Here is a 13,962-nt window from a genome sequence, read left to right on the forward strand (position 1 = left end):
ACACCAATTAAATATAAACCCTAAACCACACTCACTCACACACTAAAAGATTCATTACACTATTATGTACTACTCAAAATGGCAAAAACGCTCCACAAATTCATATCCAACATCAATGCCAAATGAAACCGCAGCACAACAAGATAGAGTACTCCTCAATATGAATCCGAATGGAACGGAACACAACGCCTTCTTCTTCAATGGGACTACAACAAGAGCCACACGCACCAACGACAATGATGAACAATAATTAAGCAACCTCCATAATTAATGTACATTGCAATAGTGGATTTCAATAATGGCTTAAAAGGGGCTAACGGATTAACTTTGATGAATTTAAAGTATTTTTAATACTGCAACCTTTCTTTTTTTTTTTTGTCAGAGATACTATTTTAGAACATGTTACATGTCCAAAAAAGATTGGGCCTATGGACCGACTATATACCCAAAAAATAAACGTCCAACAACAAATCACTTTGTGAATATGACATGACCCAAAATGGATAGTATTTTACAAAAACAAAAAAAAATCATCCAAACTGAGGCCCATCAGCATAATCACACTTGCCATACTTAATTAGTAAGACTTTCACATGCTTCAGGGGACAAAGCACAATGAAACTCACCTTAATATTGTCAGACATTATCCTCAACTTCTCTCTCTAGACACTTGTCACACACTACTATTGATAACAAAAACATACATGTGTCTTCCTTCTACACCATAGAATCTCTCTATATATAATAAGAAACCTGTACATAGTTGGTTGGCTGACAAATGTTGGATTTCATTATGCGACAAGTGGCACTATGATAGTGTAAAAGTAACTTTCTCATTGTGTTGTTGCATCACCATATAGTAGATTGCTAAATACAAATAGTGCTAAATACAAACATCACTTATGCAGATAATTGGCCCAACCTATACTGAATATACGAAATTGTACACTTATACATACACAAGATTATACTTGATGTCACATAATAATAATAAAGCAAAAATTAAAATCAGTTGGAACAGAGGGAAATCTAAAGTGGACACACAGGGACCAATTTTATGCTCAATTCAAACCTATTCTCAAATATATGAAATAGTATTTTTTTAAAGTATAATACAGTTATACATGCACAAAGTTATACTTGATGTCACATAATAATTACATAAAAATTAGAATCAGTTTGAACAGACCTAAACTCTAAACTGTACACACATAGACTAACTTTTTGCTAAATTCAAACTTTTTAAATAGGAGAACAGTGCATAATAGGAGAGCAATACATAGACTTTTGCTGTGGCTACAAATACCGACATTTTGCTCTATCTTGACCTAGTGTTCTGCCATTACTCTGTATAATTTTATCTTTAAAGAAATAGGCTAAATATCCCTCTGAGGCACCAAAAAATGCCATTCCATACTATCTCATACAAATACTAACATCCAAATGGCCGAGCACGTTGATTACCTACTTGACTTGAATCCAACAAAACTTGCCTGGAATTTCAAAGTTTATGTTATCATGATCTGGGGATCCCCAAGCAAGTATAATGAGAAGGAGGTTGGGAGAATTCAAATGATTCTTCAGGATAGTAAGGTTTGTACACTATGTGTTTAAATATTTTCTTGCGACTTACTAAAATATTTATGCTTGACCAGTAACTAACACCAAATATTTCTAACAGGATGGTAGTATGCGCGCTAAATTCCCAGATCTTTTTAGTCAACAAGTGGAAGGGTTCTATTGTGTAGTTTCAGAATTACCAAATGACCCACTTCATTGTTGTTGCTAATGATATGGGCACAATCATAACTCCGAGTAAATGGATACTTTGCTTCTCCTACAGAACACGAGTCATCCATGTGGAGAATCCATACTTTCCATTGGCATCCTTCCATTTCAAATCTATACCAGATTTACTCAATGCTGATAAGTTGGATGACTCTGAGGATTTTGGTAAGTACATGTCTTTTAAACTAAACATGTTACCATACTAAGTTATTAGTCAGATTGATAAAGAACATTTGTATTCTCAGATGTCATTGCCGAGGTAGTTGGCAAGGAGGATCCTAGACATTTGGTCACCAACAAAGGAAAAAAGATTAAGCATTTTGTGGTTGTCCTAGAAGACCTAGAGTATGTTGTCAAACTCCTTTGATGTTTAGAATTATTTTACAAAATAAAGATTTGCACTTTGTCAAAATCCTTTGATGTTTATAATTATTTTATAAAATAAAGATTTGCACTGTTTAAATCTGTCGATTAACTTCTTGCAAGAGCAACAGAATAAACTGCATTCTATTCGGGAACATGGTGGACTAGATTCTTCCACAACTTGAAGATGGAAGGGTAAAACCCCATATAATTTTGTTTCAATACTTCAGAGCAACAAGGTGGAATGAAAAGACATCTATTCAAAACAACTTTGATGTGTCTCAGATGCACTTTGACAACAACTTAAAAGAGATCGTGGAGTTTCATAAAAGATTAGCAGAATCTTAATGTATTAATAACTCTAATGTAAATATTTTGCATTCAGTTACATATTTTTACTCATTATTTTTCATTTGTTCACCTTAGGCTGCTTAGTGTGTCGCCATCAAGTTATGTGAGGATTAGTCAAGTGTCTTCACAGCATGCATGGTCAAGAGCTGATGAACTTAATCAAGGTTCTGTTTTCATAAAGACAATCAAAGAAGCACTTAGCTTGGTTTAGGAAGGTCCTTGCTGGATATCTGCAACCATTGTGGTTAGAAATGCCACGAACAAGGATTGGTTCTACAAGGCATGTAGGAGGTGCCCGAAAAATGTAGAACCAAGTATCGGTGATAGATACGAGTGTAACAAATGTGGCCACACTCATAGTTGTATAGCTTTGAGGTATTATTTTGTTTAATTTTCTTTACTTATCATGGTTCCATACAAGTACTAGGTTTAGAGTTGTTCTAATTGCTAAGATATTTTTATACTGTGAAATGGTAGATTCAAGATGGAGGTCATGGTATATGACGGCACTGGAAGTATGAGTTTGCTTCTATGGGACAGAGAAACCACTCAGTTGTGTGATGATGACGAGATAATATGATAGACAAAAGGGTGCTTTTTTTAGATTAATGTAAAATATGCAAACATTAATCATAAAAATCAAGCCTACACTGTCATGAAAGTGTGTGATGATGACAAGATAATTTAGAAGAATCTTCCAAAAGAGATGCAATCTAATCAGTCTATTAGTGTTAGTGTATGGTTCAATGTTTATGTTAATTTATTAAAGAAGTTATATTTTTTAAATAAGCATGGTTCACAAGTATATTTAAACAAAAATATGGTTTCGGATTATGTAGAAAATTAACTGCAGCAACTCGGTTGATATGTCTAAAAATGTTATTCATCTTAATATTGATGTTGATCCTCACTTTTCTGTGGTATGAAAATTTGGCTTTTGCTTCCAACCTTCTTACTTATCGTATTTTAAGTAGTTTTCTTTAATTGTTTAATTACAATCCTAATTGAAAAAATAATTGACTGTCAGTTCTATGGTTATATGTAGGATGTTTTGGAAGAGTATGTTTCCTCCCTCAAACACAAGACCCCATCTAAAAGAGCTTCTAGTGGGGTGAAGTCTAGGTCTAATAGCGCAACTAATAACAATGAGGATGGATAGTTTTCAACCCACTATGACAAAAATCATTTTTAGTGCCAAACTTTTAGCGGGCATAATACAATGGCAACTATTTTTCTTATTTAACGTATGTTTTTGTGGCCATTATACATTTGCTATTATTAATATATATGTTATAATGGTAATTATTATTATTGCCAATAAATTATTATCTTTTTACTTTTATTTTTAATTTTTTCAAAATTAATAATGGCCATTATTATTGCCAGTAAAAGGTGTTCTTAAATTAAATTGATTGAAAAAGAGAAAAAAAAAAGCTATATTCATTTTTCCTAGGTAAAAAGTTCATGTCCTGGGTAAAGCCACAAAATATACTCTCACTCTCTTCCGTCGAACTCACTTCAAGCATAAGGGGCAGTCTTCCGTTTCTTTTATCATTTGTTAGAATCACTAAAGTACTTGGATGGAAACCTAGGTATGGTTTAGTATTTGTTTGTATAGAGCCAGCCATGCATTCATAAGATAATCTTACACTTTTGGCTAATTGTTTTAACCCAAAATCAATTTCTTCCAAGATTTTGCTAATAGGTGAACTGTTCATTATAGATTGAAACAATTCAAGCATAAAATGTGATTTAGCATAAGATCATAGCATAGGTGAACTCTTTTGCGGCTCTCAGCTCTTCCACATGTTTCATCTTCAGCTATGGAGCACATGCAAAGTCCACTATTGGAAGACTTTCTAGGACAATCATTGTTTCTTGATTTTGGAAATGGATCTGCCAGAAATTCTGACATAGAAATTATTAGCAGTCAAGAGGAACTAAAATTCTATTACCAGGTAATAACAAGTGTACTTCTGTGTTCTAGGAATTTAACGGATAAATGCATTGGATGAATGATCTTTATTTATATTAAAAAATTTCAAATGTCTCATTTATTCTCTTGAAAACATCTTTGTGTATGTTGGCACTTCTTTCATCCCTATCTTTTTAGTGTAATTTATTGGTGTTTATTGCAGATTCAAAAGTTTATAAGTTTATGTTGGCGCTTCTTTCATTCTTATCTTTGTGTATGTTTGCATGAAGAGGATCATGGAATTCTTTGGAAGCATCAAGACTAGAGAATTGGCTTAGCAAAAGTTTGAAGGTCTAGAAGGCTTTCAGTATCATTTATATGCACGGTGGCTAACTATGAGTATGCATTTTTTGGCATTTTTATCAGGCAAGTAGAATATCACAGTTTGATTTGCCTTTTTCTTGTTGCACAAATTCACTAATATCAAATGATCACTCTTTAAACATTGTTGAAAGTAATGGTTTTTGTTGCCCAGGATGGAAAAATTGAAGCGCTTACTGGAATTCTCAGCTTAGGAGCATTGATGCATGGAGAGCTTTGAAAATATGGAACCATGATTGCTCCAGGTCTATATGCTCCAGTTCATCAACACTTCTTTGTTGCTCGCATGGACATGGCTGTTGATTCTAAACCTAGTGAAGCTTTGGCCTTTCCTTGAGTCTAAAGATGCCAAGTTTACCACTTTGTAGCATAATATTTCATTTTCAAGTTAACATTGTTACTCTGTCAATATGTTTGGTGACCATAATGTTCATAATATTACTTTTAGCATAGTTATAGGCTTGTAGCATTTTTTGTTGTTTAGATTTGTAACATGATTTATCACTTTTCAAGAGAAATTTATATATCAATATTTGAGTTTAATGAAATATCTCTTTTTGTAGTAATTAGTTTTAGTATATTTATATTATGCATAATGATAATAATTGTTGGCAAAAATAATTGAGATTCTAGAAAAAAAGATAGTTCGTTGCTTCTAAGAAAATGAGTATAATATAACTAAAAAAAGTCTTAAGATTTTAGCGGCAATAGTAATGACAACTAAAAGTGAATAACATTACAATTTTAGAATAATTTTTAATGGCCCTATAAATTTCCGGTAAAATAGGTTTTGGCGGCAATAGTAATGCCTACTAAAAGTGAATAACATTGCAATCTTAGAATTACTTTTGGTGGCCATATAAATTGCCAAAAAAATGGCCGCTAAAAGTTATATACTTTTTGCGGCCATTAAAAAGGTCTCTACCGACAAATGTTATAATTGCTGCTAAAACCTTTTAGTGATAAAGCATAAGACGTCTAATGTCTAATTGCCGGTAAATGTATTAGCAGCTATTTTTATTGCAGCTAAAACCAAAATAAATGGCCGCTAAAAGTGATTTTTCTTGTAGTGACCAATAAGTTTAGCAGAAAGTCTAGAAAAGGACACAAGATTTAAGTGATTGAAGGGGATGAGTGATGTACTTATAAAGGGTTTTGAATATTCACTACTACAATTTAGACATTTACTAACATTTTTTATTTAACATTTTTTAAAATGTTAGCTATACTAATAAAATTGTACTTTTAGTAACATTTGTAAAATAAATGTTAAAAAATATATTTTTTCTTAAAAGAAAGAAGAAAAATTAGATGTAAATGTTACCAAATGTGTAAATATATAAAAATTATACTAAGGCATTTTTTTTTAATCTTCTTCACGTTCTTTTCTTTACAGTTCACAACGAAGGAGAAAACCACTTCCAAGTTCCATCGCATCTCCTTCCTGTACACTTCATCTTCTTCCTCGATCTCAATCGCAATCTGAATCATTCTCCAGATTCGGATTCTCCTCTCAATTTTGGTAAGCATTTACTCTCTTCTTTAACTTTTTTCTATTCACTCAGTTCTTCAATTTCTCATCTATTGCTGATTTCGATCCAGATCTGAATCATGCATATGTAATTTCTCGCCTCTGGTTCATCTTCTCATCGCCTGCGCCATCGTCTTCTCCCTGCGCAGTCTTCTTCTCGCCGGTTCCATCGTTTGCTCATCCCCCCGACTTGGTGAGTTCTAATTCTCTTGTTCAGCTATCTTCTTGCTCCTTCAATCCTCTTTAATCTTTACTTGATAATTAATCTGTAATTAATTTGATGTATAATTATTAGTTAATTTAGGTTTTTAATTGGTTATTTAGTAGTTAGGTTTTAATTAAGTTGTTTATTTGAATTTAGGTTTTGAATTTAGGTATAAATGAGTTTAATTACACTGTCTTTTTAATTATTATTCATTCTGTTTTTTCATTTGACTATAACAATTCTAGTATTTAATTTTGGTTACTCCTTTCAATTTTTGCCACATAAGTTTCGGATTTTACACCGATTCTGTTTCTGAATTACCAAGTCCAGAGAGAACTAGACTGACGAAGAACACGACAAGTTTCTAGAAGCTCTTCAACTGTTAGTCTCTAATTTCCATGATTCTATTTTATTTCTTATTTTATTTCTTCTTTTATTAGGACAAAATAAAATTGCATTTGTATGTTCCTTGACTTGTTTTCGTGGTTTCTATTGCCAATTTAGAGTTTTTTCCCATCATTCTTAGTATCTTTTTAAGTTCAAACACCTGATTTAGTTGACCTTTTTTTGCTGAGAGAGAAGAATAAGAAAATAAAAAAGAGAAAAGAAAGAGAAATTGGTCCTTAGTATTTGCCGTTTGCTAATTTCAGATAAGAATGTATTTTCAATTGTTTAATTTTACTTCTCATAGTTTATGCTTAATGGTAAAAAAGTAGTGTGATTGTTATATATAATGTTATGACTAATGCTGAAATTTAAGCAAAGGCTATTCTTCATTCTTGAAGTGTTGAAATAGGCTCCTTTGTATTAATAAGTATGGGCATAAATTAGTGAAGTGCTTGAATAGGCTCCTTTGTATTAGTGATGAGCATAAATTGATTCAAGCATTTTATAGGAGACTAGGGATGGCAGTTTTCCCCGGCGGGGCGGGTATCCGCGGGGATTTACCCGCCAGGGAATGGATTTGGGGGTCAATTTCTCTCCACGGGGCGGGGAACGGGTATCCGTTTAATAAACGGGGCGCGGGCAGAGGTAGAGATACCCGCCCCGTGGATACCCGTTTAATACCCATCAATATCAATGTACCAAAATATCCCAGTATATATATTTTTCACAAACCCTAATACCCTATTCTCATTTCCCATTTCACTCACTCTCTCAGTCTCTCTGCTCGAGCCTCAGTCTCAGTCTCTTAGATCCTCTCCTCACCACTGCCTCCACCTCCGTTGCTCACTTCCCAGACACGCCGCGAGCTTCTCCCCCTTCGGCGAGGTCGCCTCACCTTCCCCCTTCCTTGTTCCCCTTTTCTCATCAAGTTCTGTCTTCCTTTTCTCCCTTTTCTCATTAGAGCTCCTCCTCGCCTGCCATCCTTCCTCCTCCTCGTCAGATATCATCAGCACCACAGATCTGCCCGTCTCCGTCTCCACCACAGATTTGCATGTCGCCATCTGCGCATCGCCGATTTTGTCGCCATCTATTCCGTCTCTGGGTCTGCTTCTCGCCGCTGCTGATTGCAATTGCCTCGTCATCTACAGATCTGTGTGTTTAATTTTTTTTTTGAAATCTAATGTTAATTTGCATTGTTATAAAATCTGCATTATATAGATCTGGGATTTTTTAAATTGTTCTGAAATCTGTATTGTTAATCTTCATTGTTATAAAATCTGCATTGTACAGATCTGGGTTCTTTGAAATTGTTCTGAAATCAAAATTGTTAATCTCTATTGTTATGAATGATGTATTGTTAATATGCATTGTTTCTGAAATCTGAGTTCTTTGAATTTTTTAATTTTTTTTTAAAGGAAGATCCGCGGGGAATGGATATCCGGCGGATATCGGGTATCCGCCACCCGTCACGGATACGGGGCAGGGACGGGGGGCTTTTTGGGGTCACAGGGCGGGGGTGGGGGGCATGTCCCCGCCCCATGGGGACCCGTTGCCATCCCTATAGGAGACAAGTTACATTATTAGTTGCCTTTATACTCATCATTTATGGCACAATTTATTATGTTTCACATCAGTGTATAGATTAGCCTCTGAACCAAGCAAATAATTGGTTGACAATGACATGCAATTTCTTGTACTGAATGTTATATTTGTTAGCTTTGGGGGCAAAGTTAGCACCTAGTATGCTGTTAAGGGATCACACAAATAATTTCGGCAGGAGCTTCTCCACCAGTTGAAACTCATCTATTAGGTATGAAATCTAAAATTCTTTAATATCTCAAAAATTTGGATCACTGAAAGAAGCACTAAGAAATACTCGAGCTGGTTTTGATTTGCATGGCAGCTAGATGAAATTTTCTTTTTGTTCTTGCTAAAACTTACTGAGTTGATTGTTTGTAATCTCGTGTTAAAGAATTTTAGGAAAGCAGGCCACTCTTCTTAGTTAATTGGTTGTGTTTAAGAATAAAATTTGTTTTTGGGTGAAATAATAATAAACTCATATCATTTGAAATTTGGAGCTACATCTGTGTGACTATCAAAGACACAAGTAAAGGCCTCATCAAATGTAGTTGGCTTTATTTAGTGTGATAGGGCTCAGGTGTTGTTATTGCTGTATTAGTTGTTCATGTCCCCTGCTTTGAGCTAGTATTCTTGACTTGTTTAACTCTAGGGTTGTAGCTGAATTTTTTAAAAGTCGAATTGTCCCAATTTTGGAAGACTCTACTGAAGATCTCAGCTTGAATAAGATCTTGGAAGGGAAAACTAGAAGGATCTCAGCTTGCATGTTCTATAGCATATTGGTGAGTTTTCAGAAACATTTCTAAATTTTACATAATAACCATAGTTATGCAACATGAATATGCAAGAGGATACTGATAATAACCTAAATCAGATTATGCTTTTGGAGAAGAGGTAGAAAGAAGCTGTGTTTTCTAGAAGAATATTGAATTTTTTGATATATATATATATATATTCTCTATTTTAAAATAAATCTACTTTAATATATTTGAAGTCATGGAAAAGAGAAACTTGAAACTGAAAGCTCTTATTTACTACAAGGATAAGAGCCTCTAGTTATATCCTCTTGCATTGTTTCTCTTTATTCTCTCTTGATCTTGCCCCTTTTTTATTGAGTTTGAAATGTTTAACATCTTGGTCGCCACTTTCTATAGTATGTTGTATATGCTACACACCTATGAGCTGCCCTATGAATATAAATGGACCATCAATTTCAATTACACTATTGGTTAATTAGTTCTAGATTCTGTTTAGGTTTTTCTTGAATGCTTTCTCTCACTTTCTAGTCTCTAGGTATTCTACATAATTAATAATCTTTATCAATCCTATTATTCTGGTTTATAATAGTGCTATGGCAAACAAAAAAGACAAAGCTTTAAGGTCAAGCATCTCAATGAGAGATATCATCTATGAACAAGAAGAGCAAATTGAATTAGGTCCTCGTCAATCCTGATTAATATCATCTATGAAGAAAAGTAGATGATTGAAAGGTGGTTCTATGGTTAATATCATTGGTGAGCTAGAGGATACTGCATCAAGCCCTTCACAAACACCTTTAATACTGCATACTAATGATGACGGTAAGTGATCCTTTATTGCATTTTTTTTAATTTGAGTGTTGTGACTATTATTGATTTCATCTTAAGATGTTTGTTAAAGAATGGTTTGGTCTTCTTTTCGTCTAAGGTAACAAGTACCGGGTTGGGACAACTTTGACGCTCTTTTGTTCCACGACCGAAGGAAAGCGCTAAGAGATAATGCTTCCAATGCTACTAGCGATGTGTATCGGCACGCACTTCTTTTAATGTGTCGTCTTTGTTTTTCGTAAAATTTGAATATAGTAAGTAAGGCTAGCGCAGAGCGAAGTCGGATAATCAAAAGTGAGAAGGAAAAGAACCAACAACGAGCAAAACTCTTCATCTCCTAACAGATAGCGAAGAGAGGGGCTAAGGGATCATGAAATCCTCTTTTTCCACCTGCGTCAAGTGAGATGTGTGATAGCTGGCATGTTTACTAGCAGCTAATTGTGCTATGAAAGGATTTGGGTCTCTAACGTAGAAAACGATCGATCAAGTCAATGCTTCGGTTTCGGTAGGACTAGCATACCCCAGTCGCTAGCTTTAGTAAACTATTTAACCTCCCGATCTGGTTGGCAGAGCGCACCAGAAGTCAATAAAGAAGGACTCGAGATCCCGAAAGAAGAGCGGCATGCTCGCATAAATGCTATTATGTAGTCAGTCTCGAATCTCTCCCTTATGTGATTACTTCGTCGATCAATCTCAAGCTGGTGGAATTTTAAAAGAGTTATAAAAGTTTTAGTTTCTCAAAATACGCTGAGTTTGGCTATGCATTGGATCTTAAGTTCACAAATATTCTTTAACACACACACACACATGCACAGAGTGAGATCATCACACTCTAAGAATTGATGAAATTGCACTTTTATAAGATTAGATTGAATGAATAGATAGATGTCTTTTAGAAATTCTCTCCTCTCTGTTCTAAACTTTCTCATTCTTGATAATAGGACCAGCTTTAGCATCCCAAGCTAATGATAATGATAATAAGTAATCATGTTTTATGTTTAGTTTAATACTAATAATAAATGTGTAGTATTTTTTGTATAATTGCCTTTTATTTATTGATTTCCATATCAGGACTAGCAACTAAGAGAAAAAGGGGTCTGACAAAGTGCCTTAAAACTCATGGTTTAAGCTATGAGGATCGGTTGCCAATTAGATTAAATAAGCATGGTCAACCAATTGGATGTAATTGCGCCAAGTTAAGCAGTCATTTGGGGACTTTGGTTAGAAATGCACGCCTTGCTCCATTGACATACACAAGTTGGCATGGACTTAAAGATAACTGGAAAGATTTGTGGGAAGCTACCATTGTATTACATTTTTACACTTTTAACTTAGGTGTTTTTCTTTTATTGATTTTAAAAACTAAATATTAATTAACATATCTATGTTCATTATAGTGTAGGAAAAGTTTGACATCGGAGTACTTGGTAAAGTGTGGGTTTTCAAAACTTTGGATTTATCTTGGAAGACATATAAAAGTCGGTTGAAAAAATAGTATTTTAAGGAAAACATGTCACTAGCTTACAATATGAAGAATTGTCCTCGTACTGTTCCACTTGATCATTGGAAGATTCTTGTTCAATTTTGGAGCCTTGATATGATTAAGGTATACTAATTCTTAGCATGTAATTTCCTTCATACTATAATTAGTTATACTAATTAATTTTTCTATTTTTAGGCTTAATTATTCAATTATCTTTTTATGATTTTAAAGGAACAAAGCAAGAATAATAAAGCTAGTAGAGCAAAGAATACAAGTCAACATACAACAGGATCAAAAACATTTGCTGAAATATGTGAAGAGGAGGTAGAATTAATGTGTTTACATTGTCTTATTTGCATTGGTTCTTTTTTAGTTAATTGTGTTTTTTCTTAATAGGCAATGAAAAATCCTGATAGAAGAGAACCATTTCGGGTGAACATGTTCTTTTTAACACACAAGCCAAGAGATGGAAATTCATTGAGTGAGGGAATAAGCAAAATTTTTGTAAGATATGTATTTCTTTTAATATATATTTTGTGTGATATAGATATTTTGTCATAAATTAATGTAGTTTGAATTTTGGATTTTAGTTAGAGCTTGAGGATGCCATAGCTTCACATCTTGAAAAATTAGAAAGTACAAACCAAGATGATATACTTTGCCAAGTGTTGGGGAAAGATCAACCTGGTCGTGTCCGAACTTATGGTAGAGGTGTTGTAGCTTTAGATTTGTGGGGACCTAAATCTCAAGTTGAGACAGATAGGTTAATTGAAGAAGTTAAAGAGAATGCTCAAGCTGAAATTCAGAATATACAACAAAAATGCAAGAGGGGATGGAAACAAAACTTCAAGAAAGAATAGAAGTCATGAAGTAACAGATGTTGTGTGGATTTAATATGTTTTTAAATCAGCTACAAAAAAGCCTCCCAGGAGTAGAGATTCCAAATCTCTCTTTCATGTCAACTACTCTATATGAGAAGAAAATAGAAGCTACTGCAACAACACATCATAAAGTTACTATTGCTACTGAAAAACAGGTGTTTATATCTTTTTTTTGTATTTTTTTCTTAATAGTTAATTATAAAATTTACTCTTCATAGTGTTGTTTTAAATGTAGTCAATTATTTAATCTACACTAAAATAACTCCAATCTTAGCATTTATAGACTAATAATATCACTAATTTGTCATTTTCACATTTATAATATTAATAAATTTATTACTGTGTATGCCAATTATAACTTTTTAATTTAACTAAATAATGTAAACATATATAACAATTAGTATATATAGGTGAGAAGCATATTGTTGCATGTGTATTTATCTTTAGATAAAAAGTAAGTAGTAAATTATAGGAACTTCATTAATGGTTTTTATTTTTACATAAAAGTTAATTAGTAATGTGTTTGTGGATAATTGGTGTCTTGAGAGTTGGTTTTAAGTTAGGCATATATATCTATGTTAATTTGGCATTTTTGTATAGTAAAATAAAAGCTGAGATGGAATAGTGTGTTAAGCGATGTGGCAATGAGAGAATGATGTAGATGATGCGTTATGGGACATGACTTGAATGTATGAAAGAGATAGATAGATGGATAGATAGAAAGATATAGAAGTAGTGGCAGAGGAGCATAATTTGTAGCAGTAGAATTGGAACAAAGAGATAGATAGATAGATAGATAGAATGAAGAAAGAAAGAATGATTTTAATTTATTTATTGAAAAAGCTGCATAATCATGCTTTATATAGAAATTTACATGTCAAATAGATAGCATACATACACTGATCATCATATGCTCTAATGATAGATTTGATGTTTATTATTTTCTTATGTTATAGGTTCTAAGTAAATCAAAGTCAGTTAGTAGAAATATTCTAGAATCATCTACTATTACAAAAGGTGTTTTTAAGTCTCAAGCTAAGCTATTACCTCGAACAAAGGAGAAGAATGTGATTGTTTCACCTAATCAGAAGCATGTATATTTAGAACTAAAATGAAGTTAAAATAGCATCTGTGATTCATACTTTGTAATAATCATATTGAGATTAGTTGAAGTGATATGTTTTACCTTTAAATAAAGTTGATATTACTTTTTCCTTCTTGTTTAGTGAGAATATTAGTATTGGTGTCTTAAAATAGTTATCTTTTTATAGGCTCTTTATTCTTCTTCAAGAGATTCTTAACTTGAAATTGAAGAAAAAGAAGCTTAATCAACATAAGAAAAGATTAAAGAAAAAAGTGGTGTGTTAGCAATATTAAGATGACAAACTAAAAAAGATTAGATTTTATGTTCTAATTTGTTTGTTTGAATTGTTAATGTTGATTGAAGATGACAAAATAGAGAAGATTTGGATTTTATAATCTTTTATTTATTTTAGAATTGTTCTGTGGTAAT

At 33.1% G+C, this 13,962-nt stretch overlaps 1 protein-coding gene across 13 annotated transcripts; it reads left to right on the forward strand.

Annotated features, from left to right (window-relative positions):
- The first annotated feature begins 6,148 nt into the window (after nucleotides 1-6,148).
- LOC112743772 (uncharacterized) lies at nucleotides 6,149-12,604 on the forward strand. 13 transcript variants are annotated; one of them, XM_072214649.1, is made up of 12 exons: nucleotides 6,149-6,320; nucleotides 6,401-6,522; nucleotides 6,821-6,915; nucleotides 8,638-8,731; nucleotides 9,152-9,281; nucleotides 9,847-10,079; nucleotides 10,186-10,732; nucleotides 11,157-11,392; nucleotides 11,483-11,691; nucleotides 11,800-11,892; nucleotides 11,965-12,072; nucleotides 12,159-12,604. In XM_072214649.1, exons 9-12 carry the CDS (start codon nucleotides 11,596-11,598, stop codon nucleotides 12,426-12,428), a joined length of 567 nt encoding a protein of 188 aa, XP_072070750.1. In that variant the 5' UTR covers nucleotides 6,149-6,320; nucleotides 6,401-6,522; nucleotides 6,821-6,915; nucleotides 8,638-8,731; nucleotides 9,152-9,281; nucleotides 9,847-10,079; nucleotides 10,186-10,732; nucleotides 11,157-11,392; nucleotides 11,483-11,595; the 3' UTR covers nucleotides 12,429-12,604. The 13 variants fall into 13 exon arrangements, with proteins under 13 accessions (XP_072070750.1, XP_072070760.1, XP_072070751.1 ...); XM_072214659.1 differs by having other exon boundaries at nucleotides 12,163-12,389; XM_072214651.1 differs by having other exon boundaries at nucleotides 6,152-6,320; nucleotides 6,860-6,915.
- Nucleotides 12,605-13,962: the final 1,358 nt, after the last annotated feature.

The sequence above is a fragment of the Arachis hypogaea genome, chromosome 14 (assembly GCF_003086295.3).
Source record: "Arachis hypogaea cultivar Tifrunner chromosome 14, arahy.Tifrunner.gnm2.J5K5, whole genome shotgun sequence".
Classification (NCBI taxonomy): domain Eukaryota; kingdom Viridiplantae; phylum Streptophyta; class Magnoliopsida; order Fabales; family Fabaceae; genus Arachis; species Arachis hypogaea.

Coding starts and splice junctions, on each gene's coding strand:
- LOC112743772 (XM_072214649.1), top strand. CDS start 11,596: ATGTCACTAGCTTACAATATGAAGAATTGTCCTCGTACTGTTCCACTT. Junction 11,893..11,964: donor CTGAAATATGTGAAGAGGAG/GTAGAATTAATG, acceptor TTTTCTTAATAG/GCAATGAAAAATCCTGATAG. Junction 12,073..12,158: donor AGGGAATAAGCAAAATTTTT/GTAAGATATGTA, acceptor TTTGGATTTTAG/TTAGAGCTTGAGGATGCCAT.